Consider the following 22,391-nt stretch of genomic DNA (forward strand, 5'->3'; position numbering starts at 1 on the left):
TTCTCAACACAAGGAACAGTAATGTCCCGCAGCAATTCCTTCGGTGGAAAAAACTAATCCCTGTTTTGTATTTTATGAGGCCTCACAGCTGTATTTCGGCCAACCCAGTCTTTGTTCACTTTCTAGTGGCTTAAAGGTTGCCCAGGTTTACGCCTTCTCGCTCAAAACAGACACTAGCTTTCTTTGATAGCCTGGTCCCACACTGACTTCATCTAAGCTTATTACATTCATCTCACAAATCGTTTGTCTTTTCCCCAGCCTTAGCTCCAGCGACCAGCCGAAAACGTCAGGAACGAGCTCACCAGACTGAGACGGCGAGCCGGCTAGAGCGGATAGGGCCGTACTGCCGCTCTAGTTTTTCTTTTGCTCTCTATGATTAGGAGCGCAGGCCTCTCTTCGGCCCCGCAAGATTTTCGTTCCTGAATGCTTACGCAAGTCTCGGAGGTAGTTCCGGTTCCGGCGTGGCCATTTTCGTTGCTGGTGTTAAGTTGCGGCGGTTGCTGGTCAGTAACAGCCAAGATGCTGCGGAATCTGCTGGTGAGGAGCTTCTCGTCTTGCATTCATGATAGGGGCGAGGGAGTGGAGAGGAGGCTGAGGCACCATGACAGAAAACCCTCACCTGGGAGGGGTGCAGAAGGCGGCTAATGAAGTCACCTTGATTTATGTCCTTTTCCCCTGACCTTACTTTTCCTTCCGTCTATTCCTCTCGCCCCAGGCCGTTGCTGGGTAGATGTAAGGAGTGTAGAGGCTGGGGAAGTGACCAGAGACTTGTGGGTTAGACCCGTCTTGGGTTCTTAGGCACCACCCCTAACCCTGTCGGTCATTGATGAGGTTAGTAGCTCGGATCTGAGTAAAACCAAGGACCAGGTGGGGAATGTCTGACACCCGGAAGCATCAAGCAGAAAGGTGTTCTTCTGGTAATGAAAGGCCTTAAGTTTCAATGGTTTTGAGCTTTGCGAGCTTTCTGAGAAGGCAGTTTAAAAACCAAGCCATTCATTTTGGGTGGAACTTTAGGAATAGTCATGGCTGAAGTGCAGCGTTACTTCCGTCAGGCTATTGTGCATTGTCCTTCACCCTTCCACCGACTTTGAGCATATGAAATATTTCCCCAAATTTTGAAAAAGAAAAGAAAAAAATGCGACAATGATTATTTTATCTTTTAAATTATTTAATGAAGTTTTGCTTCATTAAAATCCTCAATGTAATTTATTTTAAAAAATCGAGAGCACATTTGTTTCATTATTTAATTCAACTGGATATTTAATGCAAGTCTCTTTAAAAGATGTATACCCTATTTAAAATTTTTTAGGAAAAATGTAATGGGAGAAGCATTTTAATTGAGAAGGAATCATGCCAGTCTATTTGCTGTCAAGTAATAGGTTTTTTTTTTTTTTTTTTTTTTTTTTTTTTTTTTTTTGAGACATACTCTATTGCCCAGGCTGGAGTGCGGTGGCACGATCTCGGATCTCCCAGGTTCGAGCGATTCTCCTGCCTCAGCCTCCCAACTAGCTGGGATTACAGGCGCTCGCCACCAAGCCCGACTAATTTTTGTATTATTAATAGAGACGGGGTTTCACCATGTTGGCCAGGCTGGTCTCGAATCCTTGACCTCAAGTGATCCGCTCACCTCAGCCTCCCAAAGCGCTGGGATTACAGGCATGAGCCACCGCGCCCGGCCCTTTTTTTTTTTTTGAGCGGAGTTCGTTCTTGTGGCCCAGGCTGGAGTGCAGTGGCGTAGTTTGGGCTCACTGCAACTTGCGCCTCCCGGGTTCAAGCCATTCTCCTGCCTCAGCCTCCTTAGTAGCTAGAATTACAGACGCACACCACCACGCCCAGCTCATTTTTGTATTTTTAGTAGAGATGAGGTTTCACCATGTTGGCCAGCCGAGTCTCAAACTCCTTACCTCAGGTGATCCACCCACCTCGGACTCCCAAAGTGCTGGGATTACAGGCGTGAGCCACCGCGCCTGGCCAAGTAACAGATTTTTTCTTTTCTTTTCTTTTTTTTTTTTAAGATGGAGTTTCACTCCTTTTGCCCAGGCTATAGTGCAATGGGGCGATTTTGGCTCACCGCAACCTCTGCCTCCCGGGTTCAAGCGATTCTCCTGCCTCAGCCTCCCGAGTAGCTGGGATTACAGGCATTTGCCACCGTGCCCGGCTAATTTTGTGTTTTTGGTAGAGACAGGGTTTCTCCATGTTGGTCAGGCTGCTCTTGGACTCTAAGGTGATCCGCCCGCCTAGTAATAGATTTTTTTCTGTTTTTTGAAACGGAGTTTCAGTCTTGTTGCCCAAGCTGGAGTGCAATGGCCTGATATCGGCTCACCGCAACCTCTGCCTCCCAGGTTCAAGCGAGTCTCCTGCCTCAGCCTCCCAAGTACCTGGGATTACAGGCATGTGCCACCACGCCCCACTAATTTTGTATTTTTAGTAGAGACAGGGTTTCTAATGTTGATCAGGCTGGTCTTGAACTCCTGATCTCAGGTGATCCGCCCGTCCCAGCCTCCCAAAGTGCTGAGATTACAGGCGTGAGCCACCACGCCCAGCAGATTTTTGATAATATGGTAGTATATTATGAAAATATTTGAGCTTAGTGTATTTTGGTTAAGCACTATTTTTGTAATATGTGTATGTCAATATGTTTGCATCAAGGATTATAAAATGTTACTGGTTCTGTTCAGGTAAAGATCATGATTTTATATTTGGGTTAGAATCTGTATGAATTGCTTCTTGAGTATGTTGTTTGGAGACTGCAGAATGTAATTCGAAGGCCAGAGGATGGATGACAAATTGAAAAGCCTGGATGCTCTTCCATGACTTTGCTACTGACAAATCAGATATGCTTCAAGTCTCAATTTACCTTTTTTATAATATGAAGGACTGAAAATGGTTTTGAAGGTTTCTTTAGGCTCTAAGTCTGTTTAATAATATTTTCATTTTAGGCTCTCCGTCAGATTGGACAGAGAACCATAAGCACTACTTCCCGCAGACATTTACAAAATAAAGTTCCAGAGAAACAAAAACTGTTCCAGGTACTGAAGTATTTTATAGGAGATTGTTACTTGTAATAATTAGATTACCAAAAGGTAGAGTTAGGATAAACAAGTATGTATATAAATTAGATCATATGACAATATAAACATTACAAAATAAGTCAAGAACATGTGTCATACTGCTAATAGTGGTTGTCTCTTGGGGAAAGACCTGGTGGAGCAGAGCAATTTACCTCTATAAGTAGTTTGATTAGGAGTGATTTTTGTTTTATTATGGTTTCTAGCTTTTCCCAAATAAAACTTCAAGTGATTAAAAATAGTTGTATCATATATACATACAAATAAATACTTTACTGGACAGATGTACTAAATAGCTACTTTATGCTGGATTAGATGCTAGGGATATAATTTAGGGTTATAAACCAAAATCCCTTCCCCACTTTTTAGGGAAAAAAGGTTCCTATGACTAAATCGAATGTGTGGCAATTATTGATTCTTTTATATTTCAGTTATATTAAAGTTGTTGAGATCAGTGTGTATGTTTTATAGCTTTAATGTTTATGTATTCTTTGGAAAGACCATCATTAATGGATCTTAAATTAACAGTAAAAGAAAAATGCTGACTTTTACGAGTTCTTATTTTAAAAGTAGTAGGAGTAGCGACAGAATAAAGAAAATTGTAGGTCTTTTAAATTTTAATACTTAAATACTTTAATTATAGGGATTTAAGGAGCTACATCATTTTATATGCCTGTTCTTTTGAAACTTAGTTGGAAATGAGTGAGGCATCTATTATTGTCTTTTTTTTTCTTTTTTTAATCTAGGAGGATGATGGAATTCCACTGTATCTAAAGGGTGGGATAGCTGATGTCCTCCTGTATAGAGCCACCATGGTTCTTGGAGTTGGTGGTAAGGCCTTTGGAATGTTTGAAGGTTTATAGAAAAGTAATAGTAATGATAACTGATAACTTTTGCTTTTGCTATGCCAGTATTTTAATGCAGGCAGTCTGTGTCCAGAATTTGATATCTTATTATGTCTCATAATGATTCAAGAGGATGACTGATACATACTGTATAAGAGCATTTTGATGTTTTTTTTTTGAAACGGAGTTTTGCTCTTATTACCCAGGCTGGATTGCAATGGCGTGATCTCAGCTCACTGTGACCTCTGCTTCCCAGGTTCAAGCGATTCTCCTGCCTCAGCCTCCCGAGTAGCTGGGATTACAGGCATGTGCCACCCCGCCTGGCTAATTTTGTAGTTTTAGTAGAGATGAAGTTTTTCCATGTTGGTCAGGTTGGTCTGGAACTCCCGACCTCAGGTGATCTGCCCGCTATGGCCTCCCAAAGTGCTGGGATTACAGGCATGAGCCACTGTACCTGGCCTTAATAAAAAAATAACACCAATAAGATTTGATGATTATTTTGTGATAGAGTTGGCTTTCTGAGTACCATTGATGGTAGTGAAGGCTATAGTTCAGTCAAAAGCATCCATTATATCCCACCTCTTACAGCAAGGGCTTTAAAACATTTTGACTGTGATGCAAAATAAAAGTGCACTTTACATCTAAACTCTGTACAGACATATTTATGACAAACAAAATTTGTATGGAACAATACTTTTACTGGAAGGTAAAGAGAAGGGAATCTATATTTGAGTGATTATTTTGTGTCCATCATATTCATAGGAATGCCACATACTTGGATTTCTGTAAATCTTGCATGAAGTCTATAATATATCTTCATTTTAAAGATGAGTAAACTATGTTAATTACCTGTTTGGGAAACTCTGCTCTCACATCACAACAATCAACATGGAAGACCTCTGTTGCCAAATGTGTGGGGGTTTTTCCCTACACACCGTGTAATGGACACCAGCTAGGTGTCCTCCAATTCAGTTTCCACACTCTCTACTGGGAGATAGCATCAGATTCCACAGGTTGATGGCAGAAGATGTCTCCTCCTTCCCATCAGTTACAAGTTTGGGTCTCTGGAACTTCTGACTGACTGGCTTTAAGTTGGGGTTCCCACAATCTCCTCACTAGGGGAACACATTTACCAGTTTATTATAAAAGGTATTATAGGCCTGGTGTGGTGGCTCACGCCTGTAATCCCAGCACTTTGGGAGGCTGAGGCTGGCAGATCACATGAGGTCAGGAGTTCAAGACTAGCCAGGCCCACATGGTGAAGCCCTGTCTCTACTAAAAACACAAAAATGAGCCGGGTGTGGTGGCACACACTTGTAATTCCAGCTACTCGTGAAGCTGAGGCAGGAAGATTGCTTTAACTGGTAGGCGGAGGTTGCAGTGAGCTGAGATTGTGCCACTGTACTCCAGCCTGGGCAACAGAGGGAGACTCTGTCTCAAAAAAAAAAAAAAAAAAAAAAAAAAAAAAAAAAAAAGTCCTAAATTCCTTTTGGCCAATGTGACCATTTCTTAGACATTCTGGTAAATAGTTTTTAAAATGAAATTCCAGTTATCAGCTATTTTTTACATTACATTTGATTACTTTAAAATTATATCACTCTTCCTTTTTTACATTCACTTTCGGGAAGGCTTGCATATTTTGAAGTCATTTTTTTCTTTGGCATTTGAATCATCCTTAATCATCCTTAGCATTTCTCAGGCAATCTTGGGTTAATATGGAAATAACGTTTGTATATGTTCTTATTTTTAAAAATTTTTGTATTTTATGTTGACAAATATATTATTGTGCCATACTTTGTTAAAACTACATTAAATATATTTTACATATATTTATTTAAAATTTTGCCAACACCTATCAAAATACTTTTTTGTGTTCTAATTAAGGTAGTCTTAATGCAAACTTACTACTTTTAAACTGGAATATTAAATTTATACACTTAGATCTCAGAATTTCGGGTTAGGTTCTTTTTTTTTTATTTTTAGGAACAGCATATGCCTTGTATCAGCTGGCTGTGGCTGCATTTCCCAAGAAGCAGGAGTGACTTCGATCATCCCAGCAATCACTTGGTTCAGTTTCATTCCGCTCTCTATGGACCAGTAATCTGATAACCGAGCTCTTCTCTGGGGATCAATATTTATTGACTTGTAGTAACTGCCGCCAATAAAGCAGTCTTTACCATGCTTTGTCTGATTTTATCACTTTTATGCCAATAATTTCAACTTTTGGTCAGCCTTGTAAATCTTAGGTAAGGATCAAAGAAATGATTCTTCTGCCACAAAACTTGTATAAAGCAACATTATTGTGATATTATTTTAGTGAAATTTTACTTTTAACAGCTCAAAATTAGAGTCTCAATTTCTGTCTCAACTTGACATTTGAATGCATATTGCTTTTTCCCCCTACCCACTCCAGTATATCTTGGAATATGCTAGAACCTGGGGGTAGTGGAAGCAGGTTGTCTTTGGCTCCTGGGGTCTACATTTCTTTCTTTCTTTCTTTTTTTTTTTCTCTCAGCTATGTGAGAGTATGCTTAAATACTGGATATATCCCACAGCTTAGAATTAGGGTTTAGTAGAATGACTTTGTAAAATATTTCAGTATTTGTTTTCTTCTACACTCAGAGTGGGTTCAGGTAGGTTTCTGTCATCAGGAACCAACCAAAGCAGGATAGTTACTGGGCTCCCCAGCTATCATACCATCTAATGGACCCACAACTCTTATTTACCCTAAACAGTAGTTAGGTGCTTAATAAATGGTAGCCATTATTGGCTTCTCATAATAGGAATGGTTCAAAAAGGTCTACTTTGAGAACACAAAATGCAAATAGATACAGAGAGTGTAAGAATCATAAAAAGAATTACAATGCTGCTCTAGGCAGTTTGCTTCAGGGTTTGCAGAACCCTTCCTGCTTTGAGAGAACTATGCATGAAGTTGGAAATTTCATAGACTTCAAGTTTGGGACTCCCCTTTCCTGGATTCTGGTGTGCATCCATGTGGAGAGTTGCATCTCGTGAACCACTTCAGGACTTTCCTTCTATATATATGGAGATTGGTGGCTCACGCCTGTAATCCCAGAACTTTGGGAGGCCGAGGTGGGTGGATCACGAGGTCAGGAGATCGAGACCATCCTGGCTAACACGGTGAAACCCCGTCTCTACTAAAAATTAGCCGGGTGCAGTAGCGGGCACCTGTAGTCCCAGCTACTTAGGAGGCTGAGGCAGGAGAATGGCGTGAACCAGGGAGGCGGAGCTTGCAGTGAGCCAGATTGCGCCCCTGCACTCCAACCTGGGTGATACACCGAGATTGCGTTTCAAAAAAAAAAAAAGAAAGATACAGAGTGCCTACTGTGTACTACCGTTTATGGTTTTAGGTGCCTAGGAATCATTGGTGAACAAAGGCAGATTCCTCCTCTCATGGAGTCTATGTTGTAGAAAGGGGTGTTAGGAAAGACAGTTTAAAAATAAATTGCACTGTTGGTTAAAAGATAAGTTCTATGGAAAAAGACCAAAGGGGAGAACTGACATGGGTGTGGATGGTTGGTTACAGTATTAAAGTTAGGGTAGTCTTCAACAGGAAGGTCAGATTATTTTGAGACATCCGAAAGTGAACTGGTCAGAAACAGTCATCCCGCTGTGTTAGAAATTGGTTCTGGGACCTCCCACGGATATGAAAATTTGTGAATGCCCAAGCCTTTTATATAAAATGGTGTAGTGTTCGCATATAACCTATGCACATCCTCCCGTATACTTTAAATATCCTAGGTTTGTTATAATACCTGATGCAGGATAAATGCTATGTAAATATACTGTATTGTTTTGGGGATAAGGACCAATAAGAAAGTCTGTATGTGTTCAATACAGATTCAGCCATTTATTTTTTGCCAAATATTTTCAAGCTGTTGGTTGAATCCACAGATGCGGAACCCATGGATATGGTGGGCCAACTGTATATGGGCAAAAGGCACTCTAGGAAAAGGAAACAGCTTAGAGCAAATGTCCTAAGGTGCCTGGCATGTTCAAAGAACAGAAAGGCAAGAGTAGATACCACTCGGTGGGTGAGGGAGAGGAAGTTAGTAGGGTGTGGGCCACATCAAGTAGGGTCTTGTAGGTTATTTTAAGGACTTTGGCTTTTGAGTGACATGGAGAGCCCTCATAGGAGTTCTCAATGAAGAGTAGACTTACATGTTTTAGAGAGGACTAGCCTGGTTGTTGTGATAAAATAGACCATAGGGGGCAGTAGTAGAAACAGGCAGATCCTTTAAGATGCTTACGGCAGCAACTTAGATGAGAGGTGATGAAGGCTAAGAGCAGCTGTTAGCCATGAAAATGATGGAAAGTGTTCAAATTATGAGCAGAGGAGGATCTTTATCATCCACTTAAACCTTACCTTTCCTCATCCATCCATCTCACAATTTCTTATTGAGTATGAGAGTCTACTTTGTATAAAGCACTGTTGTAGGCTCAGAGAATACATCTGTGAAATAGATGAGCAAGCTCCTTCATGGGGCTTACATTCTAGTCGCTGGAGATAGAAAACAAATAATTCATAAGCCTGATACTGTCCTATAGTGGGAACTGCAGATCAACAGGGTAGTCTATTGGGAGGAATAGTGCAGTGGAAGCTAGAAAAGGGCTGAGTAAAGTTACATTTGAACTGAGACCAGAAGAAAAGAAGGAGCCAGCTAACAGTGAGAAGAAAAGCATTCCAAGGAATGGGAAGAGGAAATTGCTTTGCAGGGACGAATTGCAGAAAGAGGACAAGTGTTGTGGAGCATAGGGAGCTGGAGAAAGCAGCAGTTGTTCTCTCTTCCACAGTGACTAACACAACAAATGGTCATGCCACTATGCACAGGGTCTAGATAGATTTGTTTTCTGGTTTCATAATATGCAACACGATCTCATAACCATAATATTGATTTAGCAAGAATCCCAAATATAAATTAATGTAGACAATCTATCTCAGGCAGTTATCGTTACTATTATTAGTAAGAACTGGAAGCTGAGAACATACAGAGATCAAATACACAATTACATTTGAACTAGAACTCAAACCTAGATATGTCTTATTCTGAAGTCTGTTGTTTATCTGTTATGTACCATGTTACTTCCTAAATGCAGAAAAAAAGAAAAAAAATACTTAGGATCATTTTACTTGTTGCTTTCCCCACAAACTTTATTCCTTTTGAATATTGTTGTATTCGTGGTTATGTTTGATGAATTAGCATCATAAGAATTGGCAATTTTTAAATTTTGCTCTTCTCTCAGACTCCTGTGAGTCTGACTTTGTATCTACTCCAGTTGCCTATTTCTATTGAAATTATAGTTTTACAGCTGCTATTTACTATCTGAAAAAAAACAAAAAACAAACCCCACCAGCTTCTACAAGTCAAGGATATATTGAAAGACTCATCTTATTAATGAGGAAAACCAATAAAAACCCAAGACATTTTCTACATTTTTATCTCAGTATAATATACTGGAGGGAAAAAAGGATTAAATGTTCACAATTACATTGCTTGGAAACTAGAAAACTGCCTACTGAAATGGTAATTGTAAGCCAGGCACGGTGGCACGTGCCTGTAATCCCAGCTACTTGGCAGCTGAGAAGGGAGAATGGCTTGAGCCCAATAGTTGGAATCCAGCCTGGGCAACATAATGAGACTCTCTCTCTCAAAAAAAGAAAGAAACGGTAATTTTAAGGCATACCTGAAGTCAGTTAAAGGAAGGGAAATTCATAACATTAGATATTGCAGACTTAGTGCCAGAATATATGCATGTATGTATGTATGTAAATTTGGATTTGAGTGTTGATTTCTAATTATCAATCTTCCATTAGTATAATGTAAGATGGGCTATTTCTTGAATTCTGAAATTATGCCAGATCTTTATTGAGCTCTTGGAGGAGGCCATCATCTTCCCTCTGGGAGCTGCTAAAAATATTCTCTAGCATTATTCTGGTGGCTAAAAGCTGGTATCCTTGTTTGGCCTTGTTTTTTCTCTTTCTAGTCCATTTTACCCCAGTGAATGCACTTAACTAGAACAGCCTATGACCATTAACATTTGGATGCTCTCCCTACAGTGCTTTTTCCTAAACTAGTACCTGCTCTGGGAAATCAGTATGCAGTGAACCATCTTGACTGTTTTGGTCACAAAGACATATCTTTACAATTGATCATTTCCCCATCTTAATTCTATCCTAATGATCATTAAAATGATTTCAAAAAGTTTTCTTTCCACTTTAGTTGGACCGTACAACAAAGGAACTGACCAGGAAGTTCCAGTCAAGGATGTGGAGCCTGGAGTCTCTTTTTTGTTCACCTCTGTCCATATTTATCAAAAAACGTCTGGACGAAAAGCAACAGACAGAATCCCTTTACAGAATTGAAAGACAAAAGCAAACAAAACAAAACAAAAAGATGCATTTCTCAAGAAGTAATTTCAAACATGAGTTTATTTCTCAAGACTTGAAAGAGTCCCTATGTTCATGTTCCAAAGCTGTAGCAGCCTAACTTAAATCATAAAGTTTTGATAATTGGTTTCCAAACCAAGCCTTTTAGTTGGTAGAATTTTTTTTTTTAGATGATTATAAAGTAGGATGAGAAAAAGAAGTGGAGTTATATAGAACACTTAATAAAGAACACCATGCATATATTATTATTTAAAAAACTTTCTGCTTATAAAACTCATTCATACATATAGTAGATACAAAAGAAAGAAGAATACTTCTGATAGTGTTCAGCTCTTTGTCCTGTATATAAACAACTGGAGCACAGGAGTGTTTTTAGGATTCTCTCCATCTCTTGTCGTGGCTCATCCTTTGAAATTCCCTTGTTGAGCATGGCAGAAATGTATCCTCTGATGACATGCTTCCCTGCTTAACCACCTATATTAGATGGTTTGGGCTGCTATAACAGTATACCACAGACCAGATGGTGCTAACAGTAGAAATTTAGTTTCTCACAGTTCTAGACCGTTAGGAGTCCCAGATCAAGGTGCCGGCTCATTTGGTTCCTAGTGAGGGTTCTCTTTCTGGCTTGCAGACAGGGCGACCTTCTCACATGGCCTTTCCTTGTGACGTGTGGAGAGTGAACAAGCTGTGGGGTATCTTCCTCTCTTTGTAAGGACACCAATACTATCATGCTTATGACCTCATTTAACATTTATTACCTCCCTATACGTGCTATCTCCAAATATGGTCGCATTGGGAGTTAGGGATTCAACATGTGAATTTTAGTGGGACACACCTGACAGAAAATAAGGGCTGTTTTTTATTCCAAGTTCAAAAATTTCAAGGAAGGGCTCTGACTGTCTGGGATCTACCAAATGAAGGGTAACATTGTTGGTGGTTTGTTTAGGGCTCACTTCTTGCCAATTGGTGGCTTTTATTTAAGGAGCTAATGCTCTGAAGATTTTCTTACAGATTAAACCTCTTTTTATTTTTATTTATTTTTAATTTTCTTGAGACAGAGTCTTGTTCTGTCTCAAGAACAAGAGCCTCCCAAGTAGCTGAGATTACAGGCACATGCCACCACACCTGGCTAATTTTTGTATTTTTAGTAGAGATGGGGGTTTCACCATGTTGGCCAGGCTGGTCTCGAACTCCTGACCTCAGGCAATCCACCCTCCTCGGCCTCCCAAAGTGCTGAAATTATAGGCATGAGCCATCGTGCCCAGCCCATTTCTTGATTTTTTGCTGGGGCACTATTGGGGGTAGGAGAAAATATGATTATAGAAATTCAGAAGATTTAGGCAGTAATATATAAGATGGACCAGAGTGGAGATAAAATGGATAATGAGGAGGCTATTACAATAAACGAAGCAAGATTGCAGACTATTGAGCAAAGTGAGTTGTCAGCTTGGATGAAAGTAAGGGTGGCAGGATGTGCTAGTAAGGATGTTAAAGGTAACCTAATGTCTTATAAGTTATGTTTTGTGTGAGACACAGAATAACTGCCACAAAGAAAGCAAAATGAATAGAAAGTTAATAGGAAAATGGGTTAATTTGTAAAGAGGATTGGCTACATTATTCTTAGATTTCTGCCTTCTATAACCAGAGGAAAACAGGAAAGAAGATAGTGGAGATGATCTAGGGATTGCAGTTATAATTTACAGTTGCAGCATTTTCCTTACAAAGGAACACAACCTCCAAGACACTTGAAGGTAAGAACATGGGAATGGTAGAACTGAAAAGGCACTGTTCAGGAGACATGAGGCAGTTAATTCTGTGTGATGCTGAAGCCACCGGGCTTGGGAGTCAGCCGAGGTTACATCTACACTAGTTCCCAAATAACCATTATTCTGAGCCTCCACCTGTCCATTCAGGAACATTGCTACTTTTTAAAGTTAATTTTTTTTTGAGTCATTGACACATCACATGCCCAGGAACATGATTTTCCATATCCCTGCCCACCTCTTCTTGTCCACTCCAGGAGAAAAAGTCAACCCATCCAGGTGCTCCTCTGCCCAAAGCTCTGTCTTCACATGCTTCCAAAGCTACCCATCCTTGGGTCCTGGGCCAGAGCTGGTTTGTATGGAGAAATGTGTAGTTTTCCTTCATGTATTCAGTCAACAAATATTGAAAAGTCTACTCTGAACCTGGCAAGGTTCTAGGCCCTGGAATATACACCCATGAACTAGACAGAAAATGTCCCTGCTCTTCGGGAGTTACATACTGAGCCATGCTTCCTCAGCGAGGCCCTGAAGCAGCAATTCTGGAGGCCACAGTACAGCCAGTTCTCCCTGTCTGCAGGTTCAGCATCCACGGATTCAAACAATCCCTGTTTTAAAATGCAGTGTTTGAGGAATGAAGAACCCGAGGATATGACGCCTGCTTTTCGTAGCCGTGGGTTCCACAGGGCCAACTACAGGACTTGAGCATCTGCAGATTTTGGTATTCCTGAGGGTCCTGGAACCAGTCCTCTGCAGATACTGAAAGACAGCTGTATTGCAAAGTTTCCGGTAAAGATGACTGTTTCAGCTTTGGGCTTTTATTAGCACCTCTCTAATAAAACTCGCATGTGCCACAGAAAGAAGAAAGCATTTTTAGGCACATAATGCCTCAACACATACTTAGAGAACAATCCACATTTTTCTTTTGTTAGTCGAAAAAAAGTATTCAAAGATATGCCTGTCGCATTGACAAACTTTCACGGGATTCTAGAGCCTCAGCTTTTGCCTGGGAACAGGGAAACTGGCTTTTTCATGAAAGTAACGGAAGGTCTATTTTTTCTTTTGATATCTTGTTTTTCAGGGATTACTGCTTTTTTTCCAGTGCATCTTATGATAAAGGCTGGGCCCTGTAACATGATACTTTTATGGTAGGACAATTTTCTGACTGAGGACAAGAGTTCTCTCTAAGAGAAACAAGGGTTCCATTTGAAATGGCTCAACTCAAAACTAATGTTCACAAATCAGTTCAGATTTGATAGTGATTTGTTGATGGAGTCAAATTTCCCGCTCCACTTTCTCTTACCGGCTGAGGAGTTGGGCTGTATTGTAAAGGAGCCATGGCGCCACTAGGGGGAAGTATTGGATAGGGAGGAAAAGAAAACTTAACATTCCTTCTGTTACCGTGGAATTACAGAGTATTTCAGTAAATCTAAATTTAAAATATCAAGATCTTGCCAGTCAGAAGTCATTTGCTTCTCTGAACTCCGATAACACTGCTTACACATACAAGTAATAGTAAGCATGCTTTGCGTTCATTATTCCTCCCATTCAATTTTAAGTTCCTTGAAGTATAAGGGCTGTCTTATAATTCCTTAGTCTGCTACATAATATCTGTTGAAGACATGAATATTTTATGAGAATCCTCTGAATACATACTGAGTTCTTAATGTTTGGAAATACTTTTATAATAATGCAATTTTTGAATATTTTTAAATTGACAAGTAAACACTGCGTCTATTTATGGTGTACAACATGATGTTTTATTATGTAACTCCCACAAGGTGTATATATATAAATAAAAATAAATATAAATAAATATGTCTATTTATATTTATCTATACCTTGTGGTGTATAAATATAAATAAATATATATTTTATTTATATATAAATAAATATATAAATATATTTATATAGAAATTTAAATTCATATATAATATAAATATTTATATATAAATTTAAATTTAAGTATAATATATAAATATTTATATTATATATAAATATGTATAAACTTATCTATAAATAAAATATATATTTTTATTATAAATATAAAATATAGATATAAAATTTATATATAAATAAAATATATATAAATAAATATACATATTTATTTATATATAAATAAATACATATTTATATATTTTTATATAAAATAATATATAAATATACATTTATATACCACAAGGTATATATAAATATAAATATATTTATTTATTTGTATTTGTATACCACAAGGTATATATAAATATAAATATATAAATTTATTTATTTATATATATTTATATACCACAAGGTATATATAAATATGTATTATATATCTATATACACACACACACACACACACACCCCCCTTGTGGAAGGGCTAAATAAAACTACGTAACATGTGTTGCCTCATATACTTATTTTTCAACTAGTCCTAAGTGAGAACACTTAAAATCTGCTCTCTTAGTAGTTTTCAAGTATACAATATATTATTATTAACTATGGTTACTATGATGTACAATAGATATCTTGAACTTATTGCTGTTTAATTGAAATTTTGTGTCCTTTGACCAACATTGACCTGCTCTCCTAAACCCTAGCTTTTGTTAACCACCATTTTACTCTTTGCTCCTATGAGTTTGACTTTTTAACACTCCACATAAAAGTGAGATCAAGTGGTAGTTTTCTTTCTGTGCCTGTCTTATTTCACTTAATATAATGTCCTCCAGGTTCACCCATGTTGTCGCAAATGACAGAATTTCCTTCTTTTTCCTTCTTTTCAAAGGCTGATTAGTATTCCATTACATGTACATGCCACATTTGCTTTGTCCATTCATCTGTTGATGGACACTTAGGTTGATTCCATATCTTGGCAATTGTGAATAATGCTACAATGCACATGTAGATATCTCTTTGGCTGATTGACTTTGTTTCCTCTGGATATATACCTAATAGTGGGATTGCTGGATCCTACAGTAGTTCTATTTTTAATTTTTTGAGGAAGCTTCCTGTTGATTTCCATAATGGCTGTACTAATTTACATTCCCATCAATAACATGTAGGGGTTTTCTTTTTCTCCATATTCTCATCTACAGTAGTTATTTTTCATCTTTTTTATAATAGTCTCTCTAGCAGGTATGAGATGATATCTCACTGTGGTCTTAATTTGCATTTCCCTAATGATTAGTGATTTGAACTTTTTGTTTTTGTTTTTGAGACAGGCTCTCACTCTGTTGCCAAGGCTGAAGTGCAATGGCATGATCTTGGTTCACTGCAACTTCTGCCTCCTGGACTCAAGCCATCCTCCCATCTTGGCCTCCCTAGTAACTGGGAATATAGGCACATGCCACCATGTCTGGCTAATTTTTGTATGTTTTGTAGAGATGGGATTTCACCATGTTGTCCAGGCTGGTCTTGTACTCTTGGGCTCAAGTGATCCATCTGCTTCAGCCTCTCAAAATGCTGGGATTATAGGTGTGAGCCACTGCGCCCAGCCAAGTCTTCTTTTGAGAAATGTTTATTCAGGTCCTTTGCCCATTTTATTTTTTGAGTGTTACATAACTATTAGAAAGTTTGACAAGTTAATCAGATAAACAAATTGATAGCATTCATGGCACGTAAACAAAACATACACATTATTTTCAAATACCAGAGAAAAGTATTTAGAAGGACAACTTTTAGGCTGAAAATGACATTAACTTCGTGAAAGTAGAAATCCAACAGGTCACATTTTAAAAACACTGTGAAATGATCATAGAAATATCAATAAAAGTGAAATCAACAAGTAATATTTTGCCACATATAAATTTTATTTAAGATCAATATAAATATTGGATGAATTAACAAGTTCAAACTAAGAATATTGTACAAAATCAAGGAAGTATTTAAGGAGAATTCTTGTGACTGGAATCAAAGGACTTGAATTCATCTAACTACTTCTACCAATGCTAGTAAGTTTAAGATGTTACAGAAAAACATAAATTATGGCCTTTTCCACTGCTATTCACCAAAGTGGAAGTTAATATTTCAGAGATGTGTTCAAAATGTAAAAATGCTTTCCCTTATTAATAGAATGATTACGTTCTGAAAACAATTGTACCATATATTATATTGGAGGAGGTGGTGGTGTCTGAAATTAAGAAAAAATTCTGGGATTTGCTGTTGTAGGATAGAAATTATCTAAGTGAAATATTTCACTAATGTGTCATTGGCCCATTTTAAAATTGTGTTATTTTTCTTTAATTGAGTTGTTTGAATTCCTTATTATATTTTGGATATTAATTTGTCAGATGTATGGCTTGCAAATATATTCTCCCATAACATGGGTTGTCTCTTCACTCTATTGATTGTTTCCCTTTCTGGGCAGATGCTTCTTAGTTTGATGTAATCCCATTTGTCTAGTTTTGTTTTTATTGCCTGTGCTTTTGGGGTCATATTCAAAAAATCTTTACCCAGACCAATTATCATGGGACCCCTTATGCTTTCTTCTAGTAGTTACATAGTTTCAGGTCTTAATGTGTAAGTTTTTGATACATTTTGAGTTGATTTTCGTATGTGGTATGAGATGAAGGTTTAATTTTATTCTTGTGCAGATGGATAAACAGTTGTCCTTTCCACAGTATGTGTTTGTGGCATCTTTGTTGAAGATCAACTGATTGTAAATGCATGGATTTATGTCTGGGCTCTCTATTCTGTTCTGTTGATCTATGTGACTGTTTCTATGCTAGCACCATGCTGTTTTGATTACATTAGCTTTGTAGTAGATTTTAAAATCAGGTAGTGTTGATGCCTCCAGCTTGGTTCTTTTTGCTCAAGATTGCTTTGGCTGTTGGCGATCTTTTGTGGTTCTATATGAATTTTAGGATTATTTTTTCTATCTCTGCGGAAAATGTCATTGGAATTCTGATAGGGATTACATTGAATGTATAGATTGCTTTAGTTAGTATAAACATGTTTACAATACTAATTCTTCTAATCCATGAGCATGAGCTGTCTTTCCCATTTCTTTGTGTCTTCTTTAATTTCTTTCATCAATGTTTTATAGTCTTCAGTGTACAGATCTTTCACCTCCTTGGTTTAATTTATTCTGAATTATTTTATTACTATTATTTTTAGCTATTCTAACTGGGTTTGTTTTACTGATTTCTTTTTTGCACAGTTCATTGTGAGTGTACAGAAATGCGATTCATTTTTGTATATTGATTTAGTTGCCTGCAACTTTCCTGAATTAGTTTATTAGTTCTAATAGTCTTTTTTCATGAAATCTTTAGGGTTTTCTAAGTATAAGATCATGTATGGCTGGGCATGGTGGCTCACGCCTGTAATCCCAGCACTTTGGGAAGCTGAGGTGGGTGAATTACCTGAGGTCAGGAGTTCCAGACCAGCCTGGCCAACATGGTGAAACCCCTTCTCTACTAAAAATACAAAAGTTAGCCGGGCGTGGTGGCAGGTGCCTATAATCCCAGCTGCTGAGGCATGAGAATCGCTTGAACCCAGGGGGTGCAGGTTGCAGTGAGCCAAGATCATGCCAATTTAGCCTAGGCGAAAGAGTGAAACTCCATCTCAAAAAAAAGAAAAAAAAGATCATGTAACCAGTACTATGTTGAATAAAAGTGGTGAGAGTTGGTATCCTTGTCTTGTTCCTGATCTTTTAAAACACGATTTCAACTTTTCACCATTAAGTATGTTAGCTATGCGGTTTCCAAAACAAATATTTGTAACATCAAGATTAAAAATAGAAATCCTAAAGCTAGTAAGACAGACTTACAAAGTTTAGAGGAAAAAATCTAAACTTAGTCGCAGAATTAGACAGAAACTCAATGTTGTGATGACAAAATGCAGAATAAGTATAGATTTTACTTATATTTTGTAGCTAGTAAGTATAACTTCTCAGGTCTATTGTATTGAAACAAGGTAGCTGTAAATTTTATGCTTTGCATTCTCAAAAGTACAACTTCCTGTTTCTCTCAACATTCCTGCTTAAAACAAAACAAACCAAATGAACAAACAAAATAATGTTAACAGAACTTAAGGCTGAATCAAAGATACTCAGGATTTGAATGATTTGTTTACACAGAGTGTATTATATGTCTTTGATTAAACTACATTGAAGTCCTTTTCTTTCTTTCTTCTGATATGTGTACAATATGTTTCCTTTTCTTTCTAAATGGTTAAGCCATCCCTACGAATTTTTCTTTAATTTTTCTCTGTGAAATTGTCTTGAGGAATACTCATATCTCCGGGCTCTCAGTCCAATCTTTTATTCAAGAAAAAAATCAGTGTGCTTAACTGATACTAAGCAGAGAAATACTCAAGAATAAATGAGATAAGATTGCAGATGCTCACTGTGTTTTGTTTGCTGTTTTTTGTCTTTTGTTTTGTTTTGAGATAGGTTCTCGCTCTGTTACTCACATTGGAGTGTAGTGGTGCAATCACGGCTCACGGTAGCCCCGACCTCCCAGGCTCAAGCATTCCTCCCACTTCAGCCTCCTAAGTAGCTGGAACTACTGTTTATATTTAATTAGTATTTATATTTAAGTAATTTTAAAATTTATTTTATGTAGAGATGAGGTGTTTCTTTTTTTTTCTTTTTCTTTTTTTTTTTTTTTTTGAGATAGAGTCTCACACTGTCGCCTGCTGCAACCTCTGCCTCCTGGTTCAAGCAATTCTCCTTGCCTCAATCTCCCAAGTAGCTAGGGTTACAGGCACCTGCCACGACGCCCAGCTAATTTTTTTTTTTGTATTTTTAGTAGAGACGGGACTTCACTATGTTGGCCAGGCTGGGCTCAAACTCTTGACCTCGTGATCTGCCTGCCTCGACCTCCCAAAGTGCTGGGATTATAGGTGTGAGCCACTGTGCCCAGCTGAGATGAGGTCTTTCTATGTTGCCCAAGCTGGTCATTGTTTTTACTAGGTAGACAAAGCAGTATAAAACCAGTCCTTCACCTTCAGAGGGGCAGGAGCAAAGGTGGGCTCAGAATGGCCTGCCAAGGAAAAAAATTCCTCCTGCACTGGCCCTCCTGCTTTTTGCTTTTCTTCTCATGTCCTTTCAAGGGATGGACAAACCTATAGCCAGATAGTCTTGGGCCTTATTGGTGTAGGACAGCCTTCCACATTGCTATTTGGATATTTTTGTGCTTTACTTCTCCTTTGGAGACCAAAAAGTATGAGAAAATAAGGCCTATAACTTTACTAGTTGGAAACACTGGTTTTGAAAGTCTTTGTCTTAGTAGCATTGATTTTGGCTTTATTGAAATAAGTAAGGATGAACTAGACGTTCTGGTCTGTTTTCACAAAGACCATGATCTCTGCCTGCAAAACAGTCCATCGCTGGAGATCTGTGAAGTGAATGTGAAAATAATCCACAGGGAGAATGCTGAGAGATGAGGGACTGGAAGTCCAGGTGGCCATAGAAAGTAGGTTCAGTGGAGTCACAGGTGCATTAAGAGGTGGTTCAGCTAAATAGTTAACAGTGGGGGCAATCTCTAAGGAGTATGTGGTGGTATTAAAATGTCAACTAATTCTTTGAAACTTCTCTTATCAAGAGGTGGAGTTGATGTTCCCTTCTCTTGAACCTGGGTGGTTTTGTAGCTGTCATGATGAATAAATGTAGCAAAAGTGATGCTGTGTGACTTCCACGGCTAGGTTAGAGAAGGGGAGGCAGCTTCTGACAGTTTTTCATGGGACACCTGTCAAGGGAGCTTCAGTCAACATGTGAAAAGTCCACCTGCCCTGAGTCAGCATGTGGAAAGACCTCCTAGACAGAAAGAGACAAGTTCAAGGAGCCCTAGCTGTTCTAGCCTGCAGCTATTGGGCTCTTTCCAGCCTGGGTGAGGTGCCAGGCACGTGAGTGAAGAAGCCTTCAAGATGATCCCAGCCCCAGCCACTGCCTGACTGCAACTGCCTAGAGACCCCATGTGAGAACTGCCTAGCAGAGTCCATTCAGCCACGATCAATGAGAGAGAGAAATGATTAACTGCTTTAAGCTATGTTTGGGACTGACTTTTTATGGAGCAACAGATTACTGGAACAAGGCATGAAAACACTGCATAATACACTGGAAGCATGATGCTGATAATCTGAGGTTCTCTCATGAAAGTTCTGGTGAAATGTAAATTGAGTGCATTCCAGCGGAAGTGGATGGTGCCCTTGTGAGGAAATTAGTTAAAAAGCACTTCTCTACAGCATGTGTTGATCTTGTCTATGTGCGTGAAAAGCAACGGAATAAATTTCATTTCTCTTGACCAGAAGTGGCCTAGGAGAGAACCGGGCTATGAAATGTAAGGGGCGGTCTCTGGGAAGTTTTCCTCCTTGATATTAAAAACAAAACAAAACAAAAGATTTGAGAGGATAAAAAAGGCTTCCTTTCCAGTCTCTGGGTGCACTTGTGTGAGAAGGGGACGCCTGACATCCACCTTTTAACCAGAAGGTGACAGAAACCAATGCCTGACATGACAGAGGGGAGAAATGAGAAACCACTGGATCCATCTTCGTTGTCCTTCAGAATTAACCAGTTTGGATCTGCTGCCACTGGGCTTGTTGTTATCTAATAAACGTCCTTATTGTTTAAATCCCTGTTAGGAAAATCTCCTATTATTTGTAGTCCAAAATGCAGCGGATACACTCGATATAATGCTGTTTCTACGGAACGAGTGATTTTTAAAATTTAATTTTCTTAATTTTAAATCTGTCAGTGCATTTTCCATGAATTTATCTGGTTCACAAAAAACAGCTTAAGAGAGAAGTAGCCCTTAATTCAAAGCAGGGACTAATTTGCTGGGTTTTTTGTTTGTTTTGGCCTCTCAGGACACTGCCTCTACTTTAGCAAGGAGATGTTAATTAGTAAATGAATTGGCTTTTGTTTCTTCTGTTGTTGCAAATTTTCTTGTGCAGAAAATGATTCAGAGTCCAAAAACGAAGTATGAAACGCCATGGTGGACAGTTATGTTTTGATTAGAAAAGCTATCAGAGGTTGAAACAAGGTCTTCCCTTGTCTAAGTTTAATATTCTGTGGTGGCCAGCCGTTAGGGGCTGAACTGTATCCCTCCAAGATTCATATGTGGAAAATCCTAACTCCCAGTACCTCAGAATGTGACTATTTTGAGATAGGACCTTAAAGAAGTAATTATGTTAAATGTAATCATTAGGTCATTAGGCCCTACTCCAGTATGACTGGTGTTTTATTAACAAGAGGAAATTAGGACACAGAGAGAGACAGCAGACATGCACTTGCAGAGGGATGGCCACATGAGGGCGAGTGAGAAGGGAGCCATCTGCAAGCCAGGGAGAGAGGCACCAGAAGAAACCAAACCTGCTGACACCTTGCCGTTGGGCTTCGAGTCTCCAGAATTATGAGAAAGTAAATTTCTGTTGTTTCTGGCAGTTTTGTTATGGCAGCCCTTGAAAACTAACACATGAGGTATATGACATTTTAAGCTACATCCCATGAGGGGATGAGAAAACTGTAACTTGAGACATTTCCAGATAAGTTAAAATGCTATGTTATATCCAGTGCCATTTTTTTTTTTTTGAAAGAGTATACCGTTTTAAAACATTTATTCAGCATACAATGCTGGTGGATAATTAATTGCACTCCATCAGCATTATGTGCTGGATAAATGTTTGAAGATTATAGTGGCATTACATTATTGTGCTGCCAAACTTGCCCACAGTTCTCAATGTAATCTTGGAAAAAATAAGGGTTTTGGAAAAGTGGAGATTGTGGCGAGAGAAGGATTTTTCACGGAAGGAGATCTTCGGGCCCTTCTTGTGTGATAATGGGATCCACACGAAGGAGATAGAATACAATTTGAGAGTCATTGCTTTTTGAATGTTCATAACTGCGAGACAAAGACATTGGAAACACTGTTAACACTTGAACCTTATTAGTGGATAAGGGAACACCTGAAAGATTTTAGTTTTGCCCAGAGTTCCCTAAACAGTAACTAGTTTCCTAAACAGTATTATTCACAATCTGTTGGATCAACTATTTTTAAGGTTGTTTGGAGGCAAATTTGTTCCCTTTGTGTAATAATTCATGACTTGATAAGCCTTTTGGCCTAATTCTAAATTCAGTTCTCAAAACAGTTTGTCCCTAAGTAAACTGCAATGCTGTTTTCTATTTAATTTCCTAAAAAAAGAAAACCCACTGGAAATATCCTTGTTAGTGTTTATTTATTATTACATTTCAGTTAATGGAAATATGTAGTTATTCATCTTTTACTGGGAATCATTTTGATACTACGGAAATTACCCAGAATACTTTCTAATAAAATAAAAAGAATAGATTAACAATCTTATCTAGGTTTTCTCAGGTCTGCCTTACAATATT

General features: G+C 38.4%; 1 protein-coding gene across 1 annotated transcript; it reads left to right on the forward strand.

The window, feature by feature from the left end:
* The first annotated feature begins 378 nt into the window (after positions 1–378).
* LOC105479441 (cytochrome c oxidase subunit 7A2) lies at positions 379–6,092 on the forward strand. The gene is made up of 4 exons (XM_011737396.2): positions 379–537; positions 2,940–3,029; positions 3,815–3,899; positions 5,897–6,092. Exons 1-4 carry the CDS (start codon positions 424–426, stop codon positions 5,953–5,955), a joined length of 348 nt encoding a protein of 115 aa, XP_011735698.1. The 5' UTR covers positions 379–423; the 3' UTR covers positions 5,956–6,092.
* The last annotated feature ends 16,299 nt before the right edge of the window (positions 6,093–22,391 follow it).

The sequence above is a fragment of the Macaca nemestrina genome, chromosome 5, assembly GCF_043159975.1.
Source record: "Macaca nemestrina isolate mMacNem1 chromosome 5, mMacNem.hap1, whole genome shotgun sequence".
Lineage (NCBI taxonomy): Eukaryota > Metazoa > Chordata > Mammalia > Primates > Cercopithecidae > Macaca > Macaca nemestrina.